Source organism: Brachyhypopomus gauderio, chromosome 4, assembly GCF_052324685.1.
Source record: "Brachyhypopomus gauderio isolate BG-103 chromosome 4, BGAUD_0.2, whole genome shotgun sequence".
Lineage (NCBI taxonomy): Eukaryota > Metazoa > Chordata > Actinopteri > Gymnotiformes > Hypopomidae > Brachyhypopomus > Brachyhypopomus gauderio.
In genome coordinates this window covers 16,811,306-16,837,133 of record NC_135214.1, presented here as the reverse complement: position 1 = coordinate 16,837,133, position 25,828 = coordinate 16,811,306, and the positions used below count along the sequence as shown (strand labels likewise).

At 40.2% G+C, this 25,828-nt stretch overlaps 2 protein-coding genes across 3 annotated transcripts; both read right to left on the bottom strand.

Annotated features, from left to right (window-relative positions):
• Positions 1-274: 274 nt before the first annotated feature.
• rif1 (replication timing regulatory factor 1) lies at positions 275-17,428 on the bottom strand. Of its 2 annotated transcripts, XM_077002701.1 has the most exons (36): positions 17,122-17,428; positions 16,013-16,134; positions 15,799-15,877; positions 15,578-15,674; positions 15,332-15,462; positions 15,153-15,244; positions 14,768-14,957; positions 14,152-14,244; positions 13,912-14,050; positions 13,619-13,770; positions 13,401-13,518; positions 12,647-12,826; positions 12,317-12,427; positions 11,079-11,141; positions 10,874-10,977; positions 10,547-10,633; positions 10,347-10,420; positions 9,935-10,115; positions 9,708-9,815; positions 9,377-9,526; positions 9,167-9,266; positions 8,802-9,069; positions 8,643-8,688; positions 8,086-8,288; positions 6,237-6,330; positions 5,990-6,121; positions 5,763-5,905; positions 5,476-5,565; positions 5,327-5,387; positions 2,295-5,210; positions 2,090-2,209; positions 1,916-2,002; positions 1,640-1,755; positions 1,330-1,483; positions 1,128-1,248; positions 275-1,027 (listed from the first exon to the last, which is right to left on the bottom strand). In XM_077002701.1, the coding sequence occupies exons 2-36, from the start codon at positions 16,123-16,125 to the stop codon at positions 795-797; spliced, it is 7,146 nt and encodes a 2,381-aa protein (XP_076858816.1). In that variant the 5' UTR covers positions 16,126-16,134; positions 17,122-17,428; the 3' UTR covers positions 275-794. The 2 variants fall into 2 exon arrangements, with proteins under 2 accessions (XP_076858816.1, XP_076858817.1); XM_077002702.1 differs by lacking the exons at positions 13,401-13,518; positions 13,912-14,050; positions 14,152-14,244; ... (5 more) ...; positions 16,013-16,134; positions 17,122-17,428 and having other exon boundaries at positions 13,619-13,743.
• Positions 17,429-17,573: 145 nt separating this feature from the next.
• On the bottom strand, positions 17,574-22,584 carry tnfaip6 (tumor necrosis factor, alpha-induced protein 6). The gene is made up of 6 exons (XM_077002703.1): positions 22,403-22,584; positions 21,250-21,387; positions 20,091-20,252; positions 18,880-19,108; positions 18,687-18,727; positions 17,574-18,011 (listed from the first exon to the last, which is right to left on the bottom strand). Exons 1-6 carry the CDS (start codon positions 22,509-22,511, stop codon positions 17,893-17,895), a joined length of 798 nt encoding a protein of 265 aa, XP_076858818.1. The 5' UTR covers positions 22,512-22,584; the 3' UTR covers positions 17,574-17,892.
• Positions 22,585-25,828: the final 3,244 nt, after the last annotated feature.

Below are 25,828 nucleotides of genomic sequence, written 5' to 3'. Positions count from 1 at the left end.
TGTCATGTGGTATCTGGCACCAAGCAGACCATTTAAGTCTTATAAAGTTCCTCCATGGACTGGACTTGTTTTCCAGCACATCCCACAGATGCTCCATCAGACCGAGATCTAAGGAATTTGGCATGGACAGGTGCTGGTGTAACAAAATTATGCTCTTCACTACACCTACCAGTGGGTTTAAAGTGGCTAACCATAGTAATACCAATTTATTTACTTTAAAATATCTCAAGTTTAGCATTTCCATTTTCATATTACCAATGTTAGCACAGAGAAATTGTATACATCCCTTTGTTTGACAATCATTTTAGTTAATATCAAGTAATTCCCTGTTACAGAAAATAGATGTAATAAAATGTATAAATTCAGAATATGAATAATCAATTTAACAAATACTGAACACAGTATTTTCACACACGTTCACTTGTTGCAATTAAAATACTCCATTAGTACATTTAATACTCAAAGGGTAAATTATGCATGCTTCACTAATGATGAAAAAATAACAACTCTTACTCCTTCATTACTTTATTTAAACAAAGAGTACATTAATATAAAAGTGCCATCTGCTTCCTGCATTTAATATAAAAAAAAACACTCCAGAAAATCCCAAGACTAACGTGATCCATGTGATGACAGGAAAATGGTACAAGCTATTATGCTACAAAAACATTTGTAGCTCCATGTCTAAAATTATAACTAAAATAATCAGTCCTCTTCTAATGACTGTGTTAAAAGCCCCATGAATGAGGCATGATGTGCCATGAAGGCAGCCCAAGATGAAGATGAAGAAACCATCATGGCAAACTGTCCTCAATATTGACCAAACGTGACTGAAGATGATCCACAATACTTCTCATCATACCACTCAGATTCTCGTGCATCCGAACTAGCTCACTTGGTGAACAGCGGCTAAGCTCCTCATTGGTTAGCTTGGCTCCGAGAGCAACCATGTCCGACAACAGCTCTACACACAATGGTTCCTGCTGTTTCTGCTCCAAAGCTGATGGAACATCTGGACATTCAATTTCTGAAGGAAAGAAATGACATTCAGTTTCTGATATCTACATCCTGTGTTATGCTATATCATGTATTCTATTATACTGAATCCATCAGACTGCCACATATACCTTTCAAATCTCTAGAAATGTGCTCTTCCTCAGGATTTGAAGGTGCATCCATGTCCTCAGGTTCAGAGGTCATTTTTTCTGTTTCATCAAAGCATTTCAGGTCATCAGTCCGCCCTTTTCGCTTTGGGAACAAATCAGATGTCAGCAGACAGCTAGAAATGAGTTTTTTTCCAGTGTATTTAGCTTAGTAGCTTGGATTTACCTGCTGCTCATGATAGGTTTTGAGGGCTTTCCTGACATTTGCCAACTTAGGTGAGCGAATAGGGAGCATCTTGATTTCACCAGACGTAAGAGCACTTAGATCCCCAACAGTTTTGATATTTTTAGCACGGACTAGCTGTCCAAATCCACGAGGCCTGAGCATAAAGTGTAAGAAAACAGTAAAAGGATATGCTACATAGAATATTCTTCATAGTCTTTCAGACAAGAGTTTTAATTGTGCGAGAAAACTAGATTTGACAACCGATTTCATGTTTGTTTTGTTTTTTTATTTATAAATCAACATGACTCACCACATGCTGGAGGAAATTTGAGGCAGAACAGCCTCCACTGGGGTAGAACACCCGACCAGAGCTGGATAAACACAATCCTTTGGAATGGGCCGAGGCTCTTGACTCATTTCTGAGATCTGGTGCAAAGTTAGAAAATGACTAAGGTTGAGCTGTGCATTACTCATATACTGTCAGCAGTGTAGCAAGTTATATGGCAACACAGAAAACCCCCTACAGTCCTGTCCAACTACAAAAACAAAAATTATGTGGAAAAACCAATAAAAACCAAATAGCTACCAGGCATTTCTTTGAACTCTTGTATCCTGGACTGCGAAGGTTGCGAGGGCTGAGTGTCAACAAGCCTTTGGTAGGCGTCACCACGTACTGCAATTAAAACATTTTTGTTCATTTGATTAGACTGGTTTGGTTTTGTCTGGCCAAAATATACAATTTTATGAGTCCATCCAATACCTTAGGGTGTCCTATAGCCTTTGACCTTGGGGAGCTGGTCCGTATTACTGGACTACGACGATCAATATCATCAGCCATTTCCTGCTGGTAGATTGGGTTTGCAAAGGACACTCGCCGGGACTGCACAATAAAACAAACATCACCATGTATACAATTTTCCTGTTGTAAACATTAAATGGAAAGCATTATATGTATGACTTGCTACCTTAAGGAGAGGAGATGGAGAATCCTCTTCGCACTGTCTCTTCTGGCCTTTCTTAAGAATGCTTGTAGATGGAGAAGCTGATGGTGACCATACTCCACGACATGCACTACCATTTGGACTCTGCTGTTCATCTCTACAGTGATCTGAGGACTTCTGCTTGGGTGGGGAATCTAGACACGTTTCTGTCAAAGTAGACTGTAAAGGCAAGACCGCTTCACTATATTCATCAGTCTCAGGTTGAAGACCTTTGTCTATCTGCGTTTCTTCACCATCATCCTCTTCTAAATGTGATGAACCATCTAATTCAGCTCCTTCAGAGATGGAAGTAATAACATCACCATCTATTCCATGCACAAGGTCCTCCTTTTCTGGCATTTCAAGCTTTTCGACATTTTCTTTTACAGCCAAGTAAGCCATTTCCTCCTGATTAACAGGGCATTCGGATTGTTCTTGGCATACAGTATTATCCACCACAGGCCTACTCTGGCTTGGAGAATTATCTTGAGCACTTGAATGTTGGGATTGTTCTTGATCAAAAGTGTTATCCAAGGTACTGTTACTTGGTTCTTTTTCTTGATGCTTATCCTCTGCATAATCCACATTGTCTTTTTGTTCTTCCTGGGTTGGATCTTTCATTACAGACAACACAGATGCAGCCTCGTCTAGGTTTTTTTGTGGCTTTCCAGTAGGAGTTTGTGCATCATTTGAGTTGGCCAAGGCTTCTGAACACTTTGCATCAATAACTACAGAACAATTATCTACATGTGCCACAGACTCGTTCAAGATAGGCTTAATTATGCTCAGCTCAGATGGTAAGCTTAAAGGTTCAAGACTAATCTTATCTTCAAGGTTCTGAGAAACTTGAGAATCACTAGAAATACTTTCTTGAGATGTTCTGCTACTCCCCAGGAGACAGTTACAGCCTGTGGACCGTCTACGTCCACGGCCTCTTTTAGTATGTGGGCATCGGTGTAACTGCGGAGTCTTTAGCTCCACTTTTTCAGGTAAAACAAGGCTATTTTGCAAAGATATCACTGCCCCATCCTCAGCAGGCTTCTCTTCAGTATTGGCACTAATCTCCATTTTATGAGTATCATTTTGTATTTTTGATTCGTTATTTTGTTGCTCCACTTCACATGGTTTTGAATTTGAGGCGTCAGGTTCAATTACTGGGTGTTCAGTTGTAAGTATCTTACCTTCATCCAACACACTAATGTTTAAGCAGTCTTTTGGATCCTTCTCAACACCTTCCATTGGAAGTAAAGGAATAATTGCATCTTTGACCAACATTTTATCAGTGTTGTTTTCATCAACATTTGCAGTCAAATCAGACATCTGTGATTTTGAATCAGACTTTTTTGATTTTTGTTCCTTTTTGATGTCACAAGCATCAGATTCTGAGCTTTCAGACAAGCTTTGAGATGACTGACGAGTTTTGTATTTGCCATGCCTTTGAGAGGAGTCCTGTATCTCACTGATGCCATCAGCTAGGGAGCATTCAGTACTGAGGATACCAGATGGGGTGGTATCTCTACTAGCACTTGTGTCATCATTAACCCTTTTTCTTCTACCTACTCTGCTTTTCACAGGCATCAGTTTTTGAGAATCAGACTGACTTGGGTCATTTTCAATGCCAGACTTGTCTTTGTTTTGTGGATCAAGTACCTCAGACTTCTTACTTCTTTTTGGTCTGCCAGGTGATTGACCACCAGCCTCAGCATCAGATGACAGTACGTCAACATTTTTGTCCTTCAACATAGATGAATCAGCTTGGGAATCCCGTTGGGAGCCTTCAACTTTCTTCCTCTTGCCTAAAGCATCTTCAACATTGGTGCCAACCACTCTGGTTCTCCTTAAATGCCTGCCATGTGACTGACTTTGTGATTGACTGAGGGGAGATTCATTTTCCGTTTGACTCAAAGGAGATCGCTTATCACTAGCTACCTCGGTCTGGCTAAGCTCTCTACTCTTACTTCTACTACTTCTTCCCTGTGATGAAACTGTAGCTGATAAAGCTTGTGAACCATTCTGGTTACGTTCATCTTTAAGCTCACTATTCGGCAATCTACCATTTTCACCCTTGTTCTCCTCAAGAATTTTACTTCTTCTGCTCCTTCCACTGTCCACTGGCTTGGAAGGTGAGGGTTTCTGCACATCACTCAAAGCCAACTCATTAACAGAATGCCTTTTTTGCAGTTTGTTTTTTGATTCCTGGTCTGTCGATTCCTCACCTGGACGGAGGGGTCTACTTCTGCGTCTGCCAGACCTCCTTGGTTCAACCTGACTAGAGGAAGCAGCACCCTCTGAATCCTCCTCAAGTGAGGCAATTTCAGGTTCCACCTCCATGTAGGAGCCTTCCAAACTCTTTTCACTACTATTACTCGTGTCATTCAAACCTTGGCTCTGGGTATCTGGGATCACATCATCTTCGGCCTTTAGCTCTGTACCGTTTTCCTCAATCTTCCGAGTACAATGTTGGGTAATGTTCTTGGCACATGCTTTTGATGCCCTTTTACCCTCTTCTGGCTGTGAGCAATAAGAGCCATCTGGTGTCAACTGTTGTGACTTTGGAGTGTCTTGACTGTATGAAGTCCTAGTAAGTGGGCCAGTAAATTTTGTAACATCCATGGGACTGGTGGGCCTTCCTTCTACATATTTCTCCAAGGTGATGAAGGATTGACGCCGGCTGCTTGGTTTTGGTGGAGTACCAGAGATCATGTCAGATGAACCAGACACATCTTGGCTACTGCCCTTTTTAAGAGAGTCCTCATGATCATCAACATCCGATACAGAGATATTTGCAGGCAATGCTCTCTCTGTAACTTCATCGGTTTCTTTATCTGATGACTTTGTTTCTGGACCGATATCTTCAGGTTCTTGATTGCTACTGATAATGGACTCTTCAGTCTCTAATGCCTGGAAGAAAAAAAGTTGATTCTGTAGATATTCACTCTATCTATTAATGACTTATCACAATACAAAGATGAAGGATGAACAATGACATTCAAATGTAGTCCAATGTTTCCTCTTACCTCAGTTTCAACTGTAATGATGTTTTTGGTTTCATCTTGTTCATCTGCTTGCAATTTGTCCCTAAATGGAAACAGTACAGTTTTGGTAAACAGTACAGCAATGAAAAGATATTTGGGTAACTGAAACAATTCCAAAAAGATAAACATACACAGATTCCTCTTGGGTCTGAGTGTACTGTGTAAAGATGGTGGTATCTAAAGAGGCATCCAGATTATTGTACATGGTAGGGATGTCAATCCTAGGAAAACAAGCAAAGCAGGCATCCATTATCTAGGCTTATGAATTAAATATGAGGGAAATGTTCCTATACTTTCAAAGCATTTAACAGGTGCTCACATCCAAAGTGACCAACAGAAGTTCTTTAAAATGCATGATTCTGAGTCAAACCATAAAATAGAAGTTGTATTGCCAAATCTTGCTTTATTACAGTTTTACCTTTTTGTCCTTTTAACTTCTTTCTGGTGTTCTGTCAACACTCTCTCCTTTGTCTGAGGTGGTATGAAAACAAAATCTACTGATGCCTCCTCCTCAAGAACTTCTCGGCGTTGAACTTTGGGCGATCCAAAATCCAGTTTAACCTACAAAATTGACACCAATTAGTTTAAACCTACGTTTATACTTGCAATTGTCAAGATAATTTGATTTTACTCTTATTTACTTACAGATACAGGTTTGGAAGGACATGCAGAACTCTTTCCCTTTATTTCTGCTGCTCTGGTAAGCAAGGACTCCCTCTTCCCCACCGAAGTCACCTTAATCCCACTGATTTCAGCATCAAGTTGAGAACATTCACTCTGCACATAACATACATGTGTTAACTATGCAGTCAGGATGATTGTGCATAACCTCAAATCCAGCAACAACCCTCCCCTATCCCACTTAAATTGTCAAATGTCAGAAAGAACTTACTGAGCATTCTCCACTGAAATCCTCAGAGGTTTCTACTGCTTGAAAACCAGGTAATATTAAAGGAGCCTTCTGTTTAGCTTGACTTAAAACAGGCCTAGAAAACAGATGTATTTTATTCCCCCAACCAAGGCCGTGCTGAGGTACATGTAATATAATGACATACATAGAAAATTGAAATTATTCCAATTTACTTCATCCTGATATGTTTATATACACTACTGTTCAAAAGTTTGGGGTCACTTAGAAATGTTCTTATTTTTGAAAGAAAAGCAGTTTTTTTTCAATTTAGCTAACATTAAATGCATCAAAAATACACTCTATACATTATTAATGTGGTAAATGACTTCTAGCTGTAAACGTCTGGTTTTTAATGCAATATCTACATAGATGTATGGAAACCCATTTCCAACAACCATCACTCCAGTGTTCTAATGGTACATTGTGTTTGCTAACTGTGTAAGGAGGCTATTGGATATTTAGAAAACCCTTGAAAACCCTTGTGCAAGTAGATCAGCACAGCTGAAAACAGTTTTGCTGATTAGAGAAGCTATAAAACTGACCTTCTTTTGAGCTAGTTGAGAATCTGGAGCATTACAATTGTTGGTTCGATTAAACTCACAAAATGGCCAGAAAAAAATTACTTTCAATTGAAACTCGACAGTCTATTCTTGTTCTGAGAAATGAAGTCTATTCCATGCGAGACATTGCCAAGAAACTGAAGATTTCCTACAATGGTGTGTACTACTCCCTTCAGAGGAGAGCACAGACAGGCTCTAACCAGAGTAGAAGGAGAAGTGGAAGGCCCCGCTGCACAACTGAGCAAGAAGACAAGTACATTAGAGTCTCCAGTTTGAGAAATCGACACCTCACAGGTCCTCAACTGGCAGCTTCATTAAATAGTACCCGCAAAACGCCAGTGTCAACGTCTACAGTGAAGAGGCGACTCCGGGATGCTGGCCTTCAGGGCAGAGTGGCAAAGAAAAAGCCATATCTGGCTATTAAAAGAAAAAGATTAATATGGGCAAAAGAACACAGACATTGGACAGAGGAAGATTGGAAAAAAGTGTTATGGACAGATGAATCAAAGTTTGAGGTGTTTGGATCACACAGACAAACATTTGTGAGACGCAGAACAACTGAAAAGATGCTGGAAGAGTGCCTGACACCATCTGTCAAACATGGTGGAGGTAATGTGATGGTCTGGGGTTGCTTTGGTGCTGGTAAAGTGGGAGATTTGAACAAGGTAAAAGGGATTTTGAATAAGGAAGGCTATCACTCCATTTTGCAACACCATGCCATACCCTGTGGACAGCGCTTGATTGGGGCCAATTTCATCCTGCAACAGGACAATGACCCAAAGCACACCTCCAAATTATGCACAAACTATTTAGAGAAAAAGCAGGCAGCTGGTGTGTTATCGGTAATGGAGTGGCCAGCGCAGTCACCAGATCTCAACCCCATTGAGCTGTTGTGGGAGCAGCTTTACCGTATGGTACAAAAAAAGTGCCCATTAACCCAATCAAACTTGTGTGAGCGGCTTCTTACCTCAGCAAATTAACAGCTAAAATGCCAAAGGTCTGCAATGCTGTAATTGCTGCTAAGGGAGCATTCTTTGACGAAAGCAAAGTTTAAAGTAGAAAATTATTTCAAATAAAAAAAAAAAAACATTATTTCTACCTTGTCAATGTCTGGACTATATTTCTATTCATTTTGCAACTCATTTGATAAATAAAAGTACAAGATTTCAGGGAAAACACAAAATTGTCTAGGTGACCCCAAACTTTTGAACGGTAGTGTAGGTGTAAACCCGATTTGAACATTCATAGTAATCTGTATTGGTTGGACTTACTTGAGCATCTCTGGATAAGTGAGTATAAGTGTGTTTCCAAAAGTAGCATTCCAGAACTGAGTGACGACTGTACGGATTTGCTTACTCTTGTGTGGAAAAACCACACAGAGCAGCGGAGAGAGCACTGCCAGAAGATCGTCATCATACTGCAGCGCAGAGCGTGTCTGGAGGCAGCCCAACAGCTCACAAAGCAGCTTCTCCAACTACACAGAAGATGGTAGTTATGAGAAGATATTCAATTATCAACAAAACCGAAGAAACATGCTATTCACTCATCCATGTGACCAATTGACAGCCATGATGTAATCTACCTTAACATAACTTTTTTTGTGCCACACACATTTTTTATATTATCTTCCACCAAGTCGTCAATAGCAGCTCAGAGAAAAATAACTATCAGATTTATTTCAGAGTTTAGCTATATAGTAAAATAACCATGTTGTTGTCAAAGAACACTATATTAATACATATCATTCTTCTTAACCAACTGTTGTGCAATTACCTTTTAGTTAAGTAAAAACATGCTTGATAATACTACAGGGTTGATCTGTAATTACCTTGGATGCTAGTACAGGGTGGGACTTTGACTGATCACATTCTGAACTACATGGATTAGAACAAACAGAAAGCCATTGAGCTATGGTATTTCAGAAATACTTATATTTATAATATTCTGATCATAAAGGACTAAACTATTAACAAAACAAGAAACTCACCTTTCTTCTTGTCCGTAAATTAGAGCCAGAGGTTTGATGAGGCATGCCAGAGATTCTTGAATAACAGTGGGTAATGAAAGATTGGTGAAAAGGCTACACACAACGGAGATGAGAGTGGACAGCAGGTCACTTAAACCTGCACTGTTTTCTTCTGAAGAGTTTAAATCAAGGAAGGCCTCTAAAGCCTGCACCAATAGCACATGAAAGCTGGACAGATTTCCCAGAGCTTTGCTCTTCTTGCGAACCCAGCCCAGGGGGGTACGAGGTGCTGCGGAGGGAACAAGCGTGTCAAGTCAAAAAGCCATTATTACTGTGTCATTCATTACTCAAACCATGTTTTAACATTAGAACACAGGATGTCCTACATTTCATCTTCTGTTGAAACTGAGGGGTAAATGGAGAGAAATCCAAACTCTCCACGATGATGAGCAAGATATTTGCTATTCCATCAAGAGTAGACGAGCACTGAAGAGTGAGGGGAGAGGGGGATTCTAGTGAATGAGCAGCAAAAAGCTTCATGACCATAATAAATACATAATGAACAAGTCAAAGGTCAAGTAATGTACACTGCTGACCTTCAGGGCTTGGCCATCCAGTGTAGCAGAAATCCTGGAACATAGCTCCTCACAGCAAACATTCTCTTCTGCTGTGGCCACCAGAGCTGAACAGCGAGCAAATGCCTTGTACAGCCGAGACCATGTGCTCAGCATAGACTTCTGGGTAATCTATAGTAGAGGAAAAATCCAATACAAAATTCATATAAATTTTTCTATGAGTATTTTCATGAATCGCATGATACAACAAGCATAAATTGTGCAACAATTCCACAAGCCAATGGGAAAACAACATTTTTCTCCTATATGTGCAAATCATCGTTGCTGGGAAGCAGAGCCACTGTCCACTGACCTGTGGAAGAGCTGAACCACGCAAAAGGTGGTTAATCGGGAACATTAAAGCACTGTGAATTGCGTTGAAGTTGTGCTCAAGGGCATCTCCTTGGTTCACCTCATTCGTCTGCAAGAGAAAGCCAAGCATTACTTTCATTATGCAAGATATACAGACTGAATTGCAAATGCTCAAACAGTAAAGTGCCAAAAATTGAAAGTGTGAATAAGAGTAACCACAGTCCAAACCTGGGTAATGGTATCAGTCAATGGGTTCACAATCAAACTCCACATCCTCCATAAATGCTCTCTGCTCTCTATAGCCCCCACACTGTGTTTGACAGCCCCTAAAACTGCTTCCCCAAAAGCCAAAGGGGATGTAGGTCCAGAGAGACCACAACTGACAAGGGTTTCCAAGCACAGGAAAAACCTACAGGATGAGAGTACCGTTTCAGTTAATTTCAGATGTACAGCAAATTTCACCACAGCAGCTTTGCTGAGGGATATAAGGCAATGTTGTTAATGTTGAAAGACTACAGCAATCACCACAGACAAACGTGATGCATGTTTAAACAAACATTTTAATGTAATATTTGGTGTAAGCTTTACAAGGTTTATTTCATTTGGCTTTTGATAAAATGAAGTGATTTACAGTGCTTACCGTTCTTCCTTTACACACGAGGAGAGCAGGCTGTTGTTGTAAATGAGAAGTATTAAAAAAAGAGCTGGAGTACCCTGGGGAAGATAGAGATAGATACACCAGCATTTACATATTTACATTACACGGTCATGCATGTATAACCAATGGACTCGTTTAGAAAACGGAAAACACCAGCCATTTTAAGATCACGTTACACTCACATTTAAAACATCCATGTTGGCCACTTGATATGAAGCAGATCCCAGTACTTTCTTTGGGATCCCCTTTACAGTGGTTTCCAATAAAAGCTGCAACAACAGATTGTACAAGGCAAAGTTTATATTTACAGGTTTCTCATGGCACCACAAAATGTACTATCACAATGGCCATAAAAGGTCAGCACTTTGGAAGCTAACCATCTCATTTTACCAAGCAGAATAGAACTACAAATTCATTCAAGGTTTATAAGCCTCTAGACATCACCACACGTCTAAACTGATGACCTGAGGTGAGACAGAGCTGTGAATTTGTGGGGCGAGATGACGTACCAGAGCCCGGGGAGCAGGCAGGGCTTCAGAGCAGAGAATGTCCTGCAGTGCCTGCAGCAGCAGGGTAAGAACCTCGGAGCCTTGTCTTTCCTTCTTATTGCCCACTGTTAAACCACACAGAAAAACAATGGACACAAGCCTAGACAGCAGAAGGAAATCTGCATACATGTACATAAGTGTTTGAATGCGCCTGTAGAACACTTACCAGCCTCGATCACTGAACTGACTAGGTTAACCAGGCTGTTCCAAATCAGACTGAGCAGGGCTTCTAAAGAAAGAAACAAGGCAGTAAAAAGACTTGCTGTGGCTACATTCACCACTTTATTTCCTCTATAAAATTTAAAACGCATCCAGCACATGGTTTAACAAATTCAGGACACTGTCCTTATCATAAGCTATATTCTATACTTGCAAACGTTTCATATTGATTTTATATGGATATATTTTATTTTGATACAAATTGCTAATCATTCCACACACAGGTGAACACTTGGTTGAACATGGTTAACCAATGGCCTGCATTTTGACAACTATTCAGGTTAGGTGGATCAAATGCATGAAACCACCCACATGCAGCATGTATTAAGTACATCTGAGATAATGGTGGAGAGACAGCACACAGCCTACCTGGTAGAGAGCTCAACTGCAAAGGCCAACACCATAATAATGATCAGAGTTTCCCTGGTAATGAGTGTTTTACATACTTGAGCAATTCAGAAATACAACCGACACTACAGGGGTCAGACATTAAATGACTAACTAACAATGTAAGCACACCCATATGTTCAACCAAAACACCATCAGTAACCTGAATGGACCTAAGCAATTTGGTACAAATGGCCAGCATTGCACAACACCAGCCACAACACCATAGCTGGAGGGGGACTCTTGGGGGGGGTGATTTAAAGCATTAGTGCCAGTAACATCAGACCATCTGGAGAACACACAGCCCAAAAACAGGAGCCAAGAGGAACTGTGTATTTATTCCCTCCATACAAGACAGAGTACAGAGCTGGAGTTCTAAGGTTGGCTCCTTTACAATAGGGGCATTGTGCTGCCTGCATGAACCAAATACCCCAAAATGATGTTATTCAGATATGTTCTCAGGTCAGATTTATGCTCACTAAAATAAGAACTGAAGTGTTGGATTGTTAGGAGACTTCAGAAACGTGGCGTGTTGCAAACTATTTCATGCATGCATACCACTTCTTTAAAGGTGCTCGCCTAATTCACACACTGAATACTGAGAAAATCCATGGAGACAATTACCGGCAACTTATACGGGTAAATGGCCAAATGTTATTGGGAAAACATGGCTCAGCACAATTAACAAAAGCGAGAAAGGCCAATCTATGATAGTAAAAATGCCTAACTAACTGTCTCAGAACCCAGCTGCTGTAATGGCTTACGATTCAAGGAGTGCAAGCCTGGAGCAGAAAGTACCTGGAGCGTTCTTGCCCACAGCGATGAAGCCGTCTCGGACTGCCGAGATGAGCGTGGAGGCGTGCTTGCTGAAGAAAGAGTGGCTGCTCAGGAGGTTGTGCGTCAGAGGCTCTGAAAACACAATCACGTTATGTTATTAAAAACACCACAGTAGACATGTTAAAAATCATCAAAACCACACAAAGAAACTCAATTTAAACCACCACACTCCTAGCATTATCTAACATCAAACAAAAGGCTTCTCCAGATAGAAATGTTAAGAAGAGCAAAAACATGCTTTGCTTTTGTAAACCAAAAACCTGTGTTAGTGTTTCAACTGGTGTTCCTCACCGAGGCTGAGCTGCAGTTTGCTTTTGCCACTGGCAGTGGTGGCCTGACAGCCCAGGAAGTAGTGCAGCAGCATCTCCAGACCCAGGAGCTGGATGGAGGTGTAGGACTGGGGCAGGTTCATGCTGCTGCCGCCCAGGCTCGCCCGGGGGGTCGCACCCGGAGTGTTGCACGACGGCACACCTGACACCGAGCCGTGGAGGGAAGAAATGCCGGTGTTAACAAGGAGGATTAATACAAACATTTTCCTCCATTAGTATGCTCTTGATTCATAGCTGACTAGGTGCACCCACTCTTGAAGGTCGAGTTTCCAGCTTGACAAAGGCAAAAATGAAACTCTTAATTGGGAACGGTGAAATGAGGAATGTTACACTAGAGCTTACCCAACCGCCTTCCCAGAAAGCACATACCAGCTAACTAGGAAACACAAACATCAGTACTCTCACTTTAATGTTATTACAAGAACATACCTATCTGGTCAATAATCTGTTTGAGCCAGAAACCGTGTTGAAATATGGAGTGTTTCTTTCAACATGAACCTTAGCTGTAAGATGTTTGTAAAACAGCATTCTAGCATTGGTAAATCTAAATCAGAGGAGTACTTATATTTTGATTTTAGCCATCCTTCTATATCACCCTGTTAAGAAAATATGTCTTTTTAAAAGTGCTATAAAAACAAATCTAATCATTTCTAAAGTTTACAAAGGAAGGAAGAATGTGAAAACCAGAAAAGAATATTTGAAAAAATTGCCAGTACCTGTTTTAGGAGTGGCCAGGCCAATACCATTACTGTGACTAGCGCCTCTAGCAGGCGTGACTGGGGACTGCAGGCAAGCATCTGGGGGAAGTGTGCTATGCAGCAGTGGCACACCAACCTTTAGACAGATGTATAGTTGGTTTTAAGACCAAACTTATGATTCCCGGTATAGTGGTGTTCCTGTTTTTAATCTGTATCTTATTCCCTTTTTTTGTTACCTGATCAAAATTAGCAGCTAGGTTGGGGCCCAGTTTGACCACCAGGTACCACCAGACCTCCAGTTTGGTCAGCAGCAGGGCCTCAGTCCTCACCAGGATGGAGCTCAGGGGCTGCATCAGCAGCTTGAGGCGCTTGCTGCTACAAAGGATATCTGCACAGAACAGACAAACAGAACATGGTTGATACCATCTTTAATAAAGATGAAGGTAATCGGTGGATGTGCACAATGTTTGAAAGACATGCGTATGAACAACAAAAGCGCTGAGCTCAGAGGTGAGGCCCGTCTGCTTACCTGGGTTAAGAGCAAAGTTATCGATGAGGCTCTTCCATGCGATGAAGGCAATTTTTTTTATGCTTGGAGATGAGCTGCGGAAGCCCAGTTCTTCTAAATAGAGCAGCGAGTTTATGAAGGCACCTCCTTTATGAAGCAACTGAACAGCAACAAAAGCATGTAAGGATTTATTTGCACTGACAATCATCTCTTCATACATGAAAGTGTTTTTAGACCATGCTGATGTTGCGCACACCTTACCTTGCCCAGAAGCCTGACAAACAGTGGCCAGAGTTTCAGAACATTACTCTCATTTTTGGTGGAGAAGAGTTTCTGCATCTCTGGGATGAGTTTCTGAAGACAGAGCAGGCATGAGAGTGGACAGATATGAGTAAAGACATGAGAGTGGACACATATGAGTAAAGACATGAGAGTGGACACATATGAGTAAAGACATGAGAGTGGACACATATGAGTAAAGACATGAGAGTGGACACATATGAGTAAAGACACGAGTGGACACATATGAGTAAAGACATGAGAGTAAACACATGAGAGTAGAGATACGAATGAGTAAACACGAGTGGACAAATATGAGTAAAGACATGAGAGTGGACACATGAGTAAACACATACGAGTAGACACACGAGAGTAGACACATTTGTAATCTAAGATTTCATTTATGAACCATCTAACCAATGGATGACAGGTTTGTTTAGTTAAGAGTCTCCATTGTCGTCAGAAGCAGACAAAGATTAAAATGATGAAATGATCATTCCAATAACGAAAAAGCATTGCCCACAAGACCAGCGAGGTTTAGCACCATGGCAATAACGGCTTAAATAATCACCTCAAAAAAAAAAAAAACTTGACTTACAGATGACATCATGGGCTCCACAATGGCTGCCACCTCTGGCTGTTTCTCCAGCAGGAGGGGCATTCCCATCTCCAGGGCGGCCGCAGCACGCAGGCGCACCTTTGAGGCCGAGTGGACCACCAGAGGAATGACCAGTTTAGCCCAGCAAGTTGCTCCTTCGGTCATCTGAGTGGGAGCCTGCTCCAACAGCCTGTAATTGGCATTCAACCATGAGCCGAAAAATAATTACCTGCATGCCTCAACATAACATCTTAGGAGAGAGAGCCAAAAACTAACAGTTGTTGATAAAAACTATTAAGTACAAGAACTATGAAGTGATTATTCCATTAGCAAGTTTGCAAGTGGTTCATGGTTAGTTCAACAAAAATGGTTTACAAATATTTACTTTATGACAACATTAAGTGATTCATGATCCATTAGGATTGACTGGATGTCTTTCGTCTGCATGGCATCTAAAGTCTTGAGGATTTCGGGTGTCTGAAAAGGAAGAGAAGGAAAATCAATATGGCTTGCTTTGAAACAGAAACAAATGATCCGAAACTGCAAAATGCATTATTTGCTAACCTTCTTGGACACCACTTCTGCAGGGAAGTTCTGTTTTGAGATCACCCATAATGCTCGAGTGCATGTGTTCTTGTCGGTAGACTTCAATACGAGGGCACAAAGAACAGATAAGATGTCCTCTGCAAAAGTTACTATAAAAATGTATAAAAGAAAACAATACAATATCAATATAAATGATAAGTGGGTACCATTTTCCAGTAGATTCGAAGTGTAGATGTGTTCTTTCCATTACTTCATATAATTTACCTGGGATGCCAGAGACAATATTGGTGTTGAACACACAGAAACCCAGAGCTTGAAGCGCAGCCTGACTTAGCTCCTCATTCTCACTGGATATGTGAATCTGCCAGTACAAAAGGAAACATTATATTCAGCATAAAAACATCAAATGCGCATGTGGATAAAATAGCCATGACGGATATCCAACAAGAATTTAGTTCAACAAATAATTTGGGTCCCACGCTTACCTGAAAAGCTTTTCCAAGGCGTGAAAAGTGTTTTAGGACTATAGGAAAGAACTGCCTCCCATCTTCTCCGCTGAGTCGGCTAAAAATGATAAACATAAATAATCTCTTTGACGGTGATTTACGGGTGGACAGGATGAGCAGTTGTGCAACTGTAGGAAACACGATTTAAATACTCCAATCTAGGATTGGTGTGCAGCCAGAGCGGATCACTCACTTGGCGATGGTGAGGTAGGCGTCGGTCTGCTCAGACGCCCCAGCAGCCGCGTCTTCCAGGGACTCCAGGAGTGGGAGGAGGCTGGAGGTGGAGAGGGGTACCGTGGCCATCATCCTCACGCCCTGTGGGAGCACAACCGTTTACACACCTGCTTCCCCAACTCCATTCCTCATACTCTTAGTGGGCAGTCATGGCCTGGTGGTAGGGAATTGGTCTTGTGACCGGAGGGTCGTGGGTTCGATTCCCAGACCTGAGGCGCCCTTGAGCAAGGCACCCAACCCCGCTCTGGGCATGTGTGATCCACAGCCCCCTAGTAATCACTAGTGTGTATGTGTGTGTGTTCTAACTGCACAGATGGGTAAAAAGCAGAGGACACATTTCGATTGCAGTGAAAAATCACAATTGACAAAATATGGCACATTTACATTAGTTTCCTCTTTCTCCAGTATGCCTAACTCAACTGATCACATAATCAACAAGCCCTACACAACTTGAACTGGACGTGTAAGCATGTTTTCCATGTCTACACATCAGGGAAACTTTGCATGCAGGGAACTAAACTGCCTGTTCAAGTGTCCCGGACACGAGAGTGAAAAGAGAATAAATGAGACGAGATCAATGCTGCGTAAAGGTCCAATGTAGCTAACTAGCTAGCAAGTTTACATTGACTACAAACGTACATTGACTCAGCGACCAAGTAGCACTGATGCCAAAGCGCTAACTACACAGCTCGCTGGTTAGATGTGATGCACAAATACCGCAGTTGTGTTAGTGCGGAGTGTTGAACACAACAGGGTGTAGTCGGTGGTGTGGGCTGTGCTAACGTGTCTGGTGGAGGCCCAGCGGTGTGGCAGCAGTGTAGGTGAGACTGCACACAGCTACAGCACCGCTAGCAGCAGTTCCCCGAGAATACGTCCAACTCCACGTTTAGTCCTGGTTACTTTAGTCCTGGTTACTTTAATCCTGGTTACTTTAGTCCTGGTTATTAGATTATTCCCGCTGATAACACGAGCTTGTTGCTTAGCTACAACAGCTAACAGCTAGCTAGCCTACTCACCCAGCCCCCTCCTGAAAACACACACCAGCTAACGAACACGCAGCACTCTCACCTCGCTGTTAATAATTCAACCAACCGCATGAACGAAGCAGCTACATCAAATCAAACGAGGATTACTGCAAACAAAAACAAAACAAGTGACTTGTCAACACTGCGAAGTTCCCTCTATCCCCGCGAAAACGCTGGCGCCAAACGGGGCACGCGGAAAAGCGTGACCTTTGACTCGACGTGATCACCGCCCACTCATGAATAATTCAGTAAAACGACTGCCGCGGGTCTAAAGCAGAGACCGTGTATACAGTATATACGGTCTCTGGTCTGAAGTTACAGCCATTCAGTTGAGTTAAGCTTTCCACTTTCGCAATCAAGAATCTTGGTTGTTTTTTTGTTCTGCTTTTGATTGCTTTCTGGATATCAACTGGTTTCTCCGACATGAATGAATATTGTGAATAAGGCAGCCTAACCCAAATTCTGTATAGGCTACACAGAAACATCACACTAAGCTGCTAATGCACATTTTAATTGTGTAAGGTACACTAAAATGAAGAAATCCAACCCATAATAATAAACTAAACATAAAAGCATTTATAAAAACAAGCAACAAGAGACTGAATTGGAGTCTCTGAAACCTCTGAAAAGAGTGAGTGTTTGTCAGAAGGTAATTTACTTTAAAACACAACAATAGTTTTATGATCATTTGCAGCACTTTTCTTCAGCTGCCACTTACAGACAAAAAGATATATGAAAATGAAATTACAAGAAGAAATTTAATACATTACACTTTTCATTACAAGATTACAAATGCATAACTTAAAAAAAAGTGTCAAACATAAATGTCTGTGTCGTTGTTGTGCACAGAGTCATCTACAGCTATGTACTGCAGCTGAAATCCTCCTGCAGACACAGAGGAATCTGAGCGGAACTTCAGTGTCATGACATTACCTGTAAAAATGACAAGTGAGAAAAGAGGAAAAAAAGAGAAAAGTTTTGTCACAAATCTACAGTGCCGTGAAAGTCTTACACAGGCCAAGAAATAAAGTCTTTATATGGACATTGTGTTTATTTATAAAAAAAATACTATACTACATGAAACATTACTCAATAACAATGTGCAACTAACACAGTATGTACTAATTGATTAAATTATATACATTTTAACTATTGATTTCTTGGAAGATTTCTTGATTAACATAGGTTTGGCTTGGAAAAAAAAGACCTTTCAGCATAATGCTTTCAAAATATGCTGAAACACAAACACAATGGAACAGATGGAACTGAATACAGTGCTGGAAACTCAGCATATGATGCTTTGCAGGATCAGTTGGACAGAACAAAGAACAAAATGTTAATACATTAACTTAAGTAGCTTGGGAAAATGAAACATCACGTTTAACCAAATAAGCACTTACTGTTATAGTAAACAGTTTTAACTACAACTTTAAAGTCTCATGTTTTCTCATGTTTTTCTAGCTATAGAAAAGGCACAGAAACACAATAAGTGCTTCATTGTTAAAAAGCAACTAAAACAAAAATAGGAGCAATTCTTGAACAAGGGATGAAAACTGGCAAATATATTAATGACAACATACATAAAACATTTTAATAATTGCATCATACCTGTGCTTAAAAAGTCATCAGGCAGTTCATACCCACAGTACCTATGGAGATCAAACACATAAGGAGTAATAAGAACAAGTGGAATATGTTTCATTTCAGCTATACGTTTCACAACTATACACAAACTAGACATGCAACACTGTGAGACCTCTAAAATCTAGTACAGTGAATATAACACTTGTTAATGCCGCACCGTCCAGCAAACCCCATGATGTCATCGTAGCTGTCATAGATCTCCAGGTAATCACTGAGGCAGTCTGTGTCATCTTCTACATCGAACTCAAGGAAATGCAGTCGGATCCTCTGGCCATAGAGCAGACGGATGTGCCAGTAGCAGATCTGATCGTCAGGGTACTCCTCTGGAAAACCGGGGGACTGTAAAACCTTTATCGGGTCTGTATGCACACCACCACACTCCTTTGCTGCAAAAGTCCATACAGGTAATTTTTATGCAAAGCCATGTGTCGAATACTTTCTTATTCAACATGGTACAACTGTGAATAAAGGGATATGTGATAAAAACAGAGATTTTCTTTGAAGTAGCTGTACTTTTGTACTGTACTGTAATTTCTCATGTGCATTCAAACTCTTAGATGTAGTGACTATAAGAGTTTTGCAATTTTGTAATTTTTCTGTGGTCCTAAAAACTCCTAAATTTCCATTACCATAGTACCGTACCCCCTGAACCCCTTTTACACTACACTTGCACACACCGTCTAACTAACGTTAAATTTTAGTGTGATTTCTGTCTTTCTACCTAATTCATTCTGCTTCTTGCATTGCATCAGAGATTGTTATTGTAAGACGTCATAACCGAGAGTTAAGTTCTTTCTGAAAACTCAATTTCAATAACCTGTCAAATCTATTGTTTTCTTAGAAAAAACTCAAACTTAGTTGGCATTTTGTTGGCAGTTATGAAAATGTTTTTAAAGATTTAAAAAATGTGTCTGGAGGTTTATGCAAAGATTTATGTTACACTTAATTTGAGTCTACACGAATCATTTGTAGCGCTGAAATTCACTGTGTAATGTTATGACTCATATTAGTCATAGTATGAATAAACAATTATCATATTTTCCTTGCTTCACAGTCTCATCTGTGTTTGACTCTTAGGGCAGACCACAAATCAATTGGACTTCATAGCTGGCTGACAATCAACTTAACGTTAGCTCCACAGAGACCATGGACTGTGTTATTCTGGGTTAGGGTTAGGGTTAGGACACAGGTCCATAGGACACCTCCCCACACAATTTGTGACAGGTTACTCCATTTACTTGCTGGACTGGACAACAGCCAATTTAGAAGAGTTTTCTAAGAACGTGTTAAAAACAGGGCCTGTGGTGCATGTGATTTCCTTGTCATTCCTTCCAGAATTGCCTCACTTTGTGTCTTAGTCTTACTCACAGTTAGGGTTGTAGCAATAAACATCCCATCGTTCACTTTTATTTAGCCGGTAACCATAATCGACGATTCCAACCTTCCCAAAACCACAGTTGACACCAGGTTTGACAATGGGATATCCCACACGGCCTTTGTGGAACCATCCAGCTGAACACACATGGAAACCTTTAAGACACAGAGAGATATTATTCTTGCATCATTCTAAAACAAAACATCCTTGTTCAAAATGTCTTTGAATAGAGATTATGTAATTCATCTGATCCCTCTTACTATGTTCAAATAACCTAATTATTTGATTAATCACTCTCTGACATTCAGTTCTTAAGTACACTTAACAGTTCCTCAGAACATAATCAGGTCCACAGGGAAATTAGTAATTGTAGGAAATCCGTGGTAGGGTTGTGGGGGACATGTAGAATAAAGACCTGCAGTGTTCCAGGGCATACTGACACAATTTGAGGGCTGCAACGAAAAAGGAAAAGACAGACACAGACCTCCCCGCGGCGATGTCAGTCCTAATCAAAGACAATTCTGCTTTAACAAAGCCACAGACTGTGTATCATCAAAACTAGTCTAAGAGGGGGAAAGATCCACCCAAGTGATGCTTCTTTAGTTACACAAAATTGACAGACAGACACTTTTCCATCCTATCATCTCATAGATGAGAAGCAGCAGCCAATGTACATGTGGATTCTCAAGCAGAAACCACAGCCCCCTGGGGAACTGAATTAGGTACAGGAAGGGGAGTGAAGAGATTCATCTTCCACAAACCATCACTGATCTTGCAGATGCACATTCACACACAATCACACCAGGACAATTTGTAGGATTGCCAATTTTACCTACGTTCCACATTTTTGGACTGTGGGAGAAAACCCACACAGGAAGAACATGGAAACTCCACCCAGATAGGGACCTGAACCTACCACTGTGTGGCAAACATGCTAACCATCAAGCTAACAAACCTTACCTTGGAGAAAAGCTTTTTTATTGTTTTCACCCCCATATTGATTAACCGTATGATTATTTGTGAGTTTAAAACTGCATCTGGTTTTTATCTATACAGGGAAATACCAAGTGATGTATTTACATAATAACATCTAACTATAACCCAATTCTACTTCCTTGTCAGTGGTACTAGACCAGAAATGGCAGCACTTACCTATTTTTCGGGCAGCCTCCAGCTGATCATAAGTGGCCAGTGTTCCTCCCTCAAATTTGCAAACAGCTATGGCCTCCTTATATGTCAGCTGGTATCTCCCTTTACGAGACTCCCTGTGGTAAACCCCCGCTGCCTGTTCTGTGGAAAGAAGAACATATCTCAGACAGTGCCATTAACAGCATGATAAACCACAAGTGGACAGGATCTGTTGAATGTCCCAAAGTGTCAGATGTTCTATAATCTATCTGGCTGACAAGCCCCATGTAACACAGGAAAGCTATGTTATCAAGCATCTGTTAGAGACGTTACGAAGTCAAGAAGAAAGTTGCTTTTGGATACTAAAACCATCCAAGGAAAACGTTTTGTGTCTCTGAGTAGGCATGCGGCACACATCCCATGCACTGTGGAACAGCACGCTGCTTTGACTTGTGTTGACATAATAGATGTATGACCCTGTAAAAGCTGAACTGTACTTCAGGTTAATAACAAGCTTTCCTAGCTTCCCCCACCAAAGTGCTCCTGAATAATAGATCTACTGGGCTAAACTCCATATCACTGTAAATAAAAGAATCAATGGAAAATAATGTCTCATTATGCATAACTGTGAACAGGTTGTTGATAATTTCCAGATGTGCTGTAGTGCAAAAGAACATAGCATAATGTAATACAATCGCTTTTTGTTACAATCACTCAACTTTTAGAAACAGATATGGCTGTCTGTTTCAACCATAAGAGAAAACAGCATTCATTTATAAAATTGGCAGCATAATGAAACATTCTTAATTTTCAAACATTACCTTTTTAAACATGATCTTTTGAGTAACATATTTTGAGTTTTCAAATCAATGTTTAATGTCTCGATTATTTTGAAATTACCACCTTTGCATTTTATAACTAAGTTTCCTTTAGTTTGCAGTATACTCTCAAAGGTAGATGGGTTGTGAGTACTGAGGTTATAAATTACTCTCCTAACATCAGACACATGAACTCGCGCACTTTCGCAATACTTCAGATCAATTATATAGATAAGCATGTTGTTATGAGACAACAAAACAAAAAAACAAAAAACGTCCTTTTCGAGAATATCAAAAAATCCCTCGAAATAAATGTTGTGGTACTTTAAGTAAATAAGTAAACTTTAAGAAATAATTACCAAGCCAGATGGAGTTGTGAAGTACTCCATTCTTGTAACCCCAAGCGCGAGTTTCCTTCAGCACGAATCCTAAAGTAAGAGTGACGAATAAAATGTGCATGGCTATCATTTCAAAACGAGCCCGTAGACGCAGTGACAACAACCTCCACCTTTCGCCATGAACTTTCAGAACATCTGCAAGCTAAGTTTAAGTAGCATCTGCAGTCCCTCCTGGTAGGAGGAGACTGTAGTTCAAATTAAATGTACTATGGCAGCATGGTCATCGTGCCTACACTAAAACTAAGGTAATACTGTTGTTTATTTCATTTTTCGCTGTAGATTATATATAGCTGGTTTCAAATGGCTAGACAACGTTTATTAAAAATATTAGAGTCTGATTCCCACTTATTAATCAGGATTTATTAATCAATTTGATGTCATACTTGAAATAATTTGAAAATACACGAGGTATTTTAGCATTAAAAGATTTGTGAAATCGTATTTCAATATTCGTTTTGTGAAAAATTGCTTAATGGTGCATTTGACTGCACACCCCAGTGCTATTGTGTCTCCCTAAACCATCACAGCTTCTAACTTCTAACATAACATACTGCCTGAGTTTAGTTTGATATATTTGACTATATTAGGCATATATATATATATTAATCATGCCAAACATCTTTGTAATTTAACACTCATTTTCTGCAAAATGTTCTGAGCATCAAGTTAAATATATGGAATTACCTTGCATATAGTTCTGTAAGAATCTGTAAGTTTTCTTTAGTTTCCATCCCACTAAATTGCATTATATTAAACACAGGCCCATGATTCACATGATCCATCTGTATTTGTGGTTTTACTTACTGTAAGCTGTTGCTCAAACCTCCATGTGGTGCCATGAGTGGAGAAGACACTTATGAATTTGTGCCAAACTGAATAGTCCTTTCAGAACAATTACACACTGGCCATTCATAAACTACACAGTTATAACTGGATCCATAAGTATTACATTCTGGTATGGGGTTCGTCATATGTTTAGTTCTAGGCAAAATCCATCATTTAATGTTTTAAATTTAAAAATGTAAAAGTTAGGATTGCACTTTAAATAATCACTTTTTGTGTTCTGTGCATGAGTGTGTAAGAAGACTGTATATACTGATGTTTGTAAGAAAATCACAAATTTTAATGATTACACAAAAAATCATGCGTTTGTCAGGAGAAAGAGAGCAGAAGCTTATTCACATCTGTTCAGTGGAAGCTTGGTCATCTTTTAGGGACAGAGCCATGGATAAGGACCTCTTTGTTCTGTTCTGTTTTTATAGTGTTGTGCTTGAGTTGCCATGCTATGACTTAACATCCGTAAGTATGTGCCAGATTAGAGATGGTCTGGGTATTTACATACCAACACACAAAACCAAGGTTTACACACCAATGCTAGAGTCACCCAAGACACACTCACATACTCTCCCTCATTTTTTCCCCCTGTCGTGGAAATTCTCCATCACAACAACCAGGGTCTCTGTAAGAATAGTTAGTGAGAGTGTCAGTGAAAACAACACATGCACACAAATACAAATTGGTTCCTTCACCAAAGCACTCTAGTTTATTGACCTTTTACCAGTCCTTATATACATTGAGGGACTGGTCAAGTATACAAAATTATACCATTTACAGACAAAAGATTCATTCCAGTTACGGACACAAGATCACATGGATAAGATATCCGTTAATATTGGTAATGTCTGCCTAAACATAGCATAAATTCTGCCTTCCCTGCGGAAACGTTTGCTTCTATCTGGAACAGGTCTTCATTCCCAGCTTCTTCCTCCTCTCGTCTGACCCTTGACCTAGGGTGATCTATAACTTCCTCATTTGGTCGTACGCAGTGTACAAAAATAATGTCTTATATCAGAAAGCAGAAACTTTTACATAGTACCCCACTCTATGTTGTAGCATAGAGTTGTAGCATTGTATTATATTATAATAAAGTATATAAAGATTCCAAACAAATAGGACGTTTCAGAGGTCCTACATCAGCTGTGCAAGCAAAGTGCTTCTAATTTAATATGAAGAGGTACAAGTTTATATATGAAAAATATGTTTAAATCATAGAAATCCATGAGGTTCTAAAGTTCCAACAGTGTACATCATTTCTATTTTTTCCATTTTGTACTGTCATACACACAAATCTACATATAGGACCTACAGTATTATACACTCACCGGCCACTTTGTCACATGACAAAGTGGCCACCCTATATACAATCCCGCTTTGTTCACTTACACATCACATGCATCTTGCGCTGTCCATATTTTAGAGATACTAAACACAATACATGTTAGACATGACATTCAGACAATGTCAGATTCAGAGATTAAAAAAAAGATTTTAACTTGGAGGGGTGCGAGTAAGAAGAGTAGTCCATTGGAACGTAGAGTGCGGATTAGTTTACTTCTCACTTTAGACCCGCGGGGACGTTAGCGAACGAACCAGGAGAAGCGAGTAACTAGTAGACTACTATATGAATGTAGCAAAACGGTGACAGAAGCTACAACAACGACTAAAAATAATAGCAACATAATAGCAACAGCTTAGTAGCTTTCACACGGCAAACCTTTCGTGACACGCTCTTCCCTGTTGACGTCTCTCACGATAATGTCGCGCTGGAAAATATTGTCTTGTCAATGGATGGAGGCAGATCCGTAAACGCAAGAAGCCGCTTTCGCCATTCCAGATGGCTCAGTCAAAACCAATACGTCTTAATTAACCAATAAATAACATCAGCGGCGAAAATGAGTGTAAAAAATACCAGGGTTAACGTGTTGTTATTTTGTCACAAAAGGCTTCTCACATGGGCTGAAGCACAGGGGGGTATTCCAGAAAGCGGGGTTAACAAACTCTAAACTTAACCCTGAACTCTGAGTTGTCTTACCCCGATCTGACATACTCAGAGTTTTCGGTTCCAAAACGGCTGATCGGAGTTAAAGTAATCAGGGTCGCTCAACTCTGAGTAGGTTGACCCAGACAGAAGCGCGTTCACGCGTAACTATAAAAGGCATTCTTAATGGAACGCAGATAAATAGGATTTATCATGGACTTAAACGCGACAATCAGCCGAGCATCGTATTTCACACCACTGTAGCTTAGGAGTATTAATGACTGCGTATGCAGAATATTTAGATATTATTAAACGTAAATGTAATACTGCGGTAGCTGCTAGAGAAAGGCAGTCAGCATGTCAAAAAATTGCCAACAGAGTTAATGCGTGAGTGAAAATGATATTTTTATATTTAGCAGAAGGTTGCGATTATATTATTATTTTCTCCACCTTTATAATACTGTATTGAGTTTTTAAATATTTTTTAATTGAACACTTACTGATTCCAGGTCTAATCTGAGTGGTGTGAAACACACATGGCATCAGATAAAAATGAAGTATAAGAATAT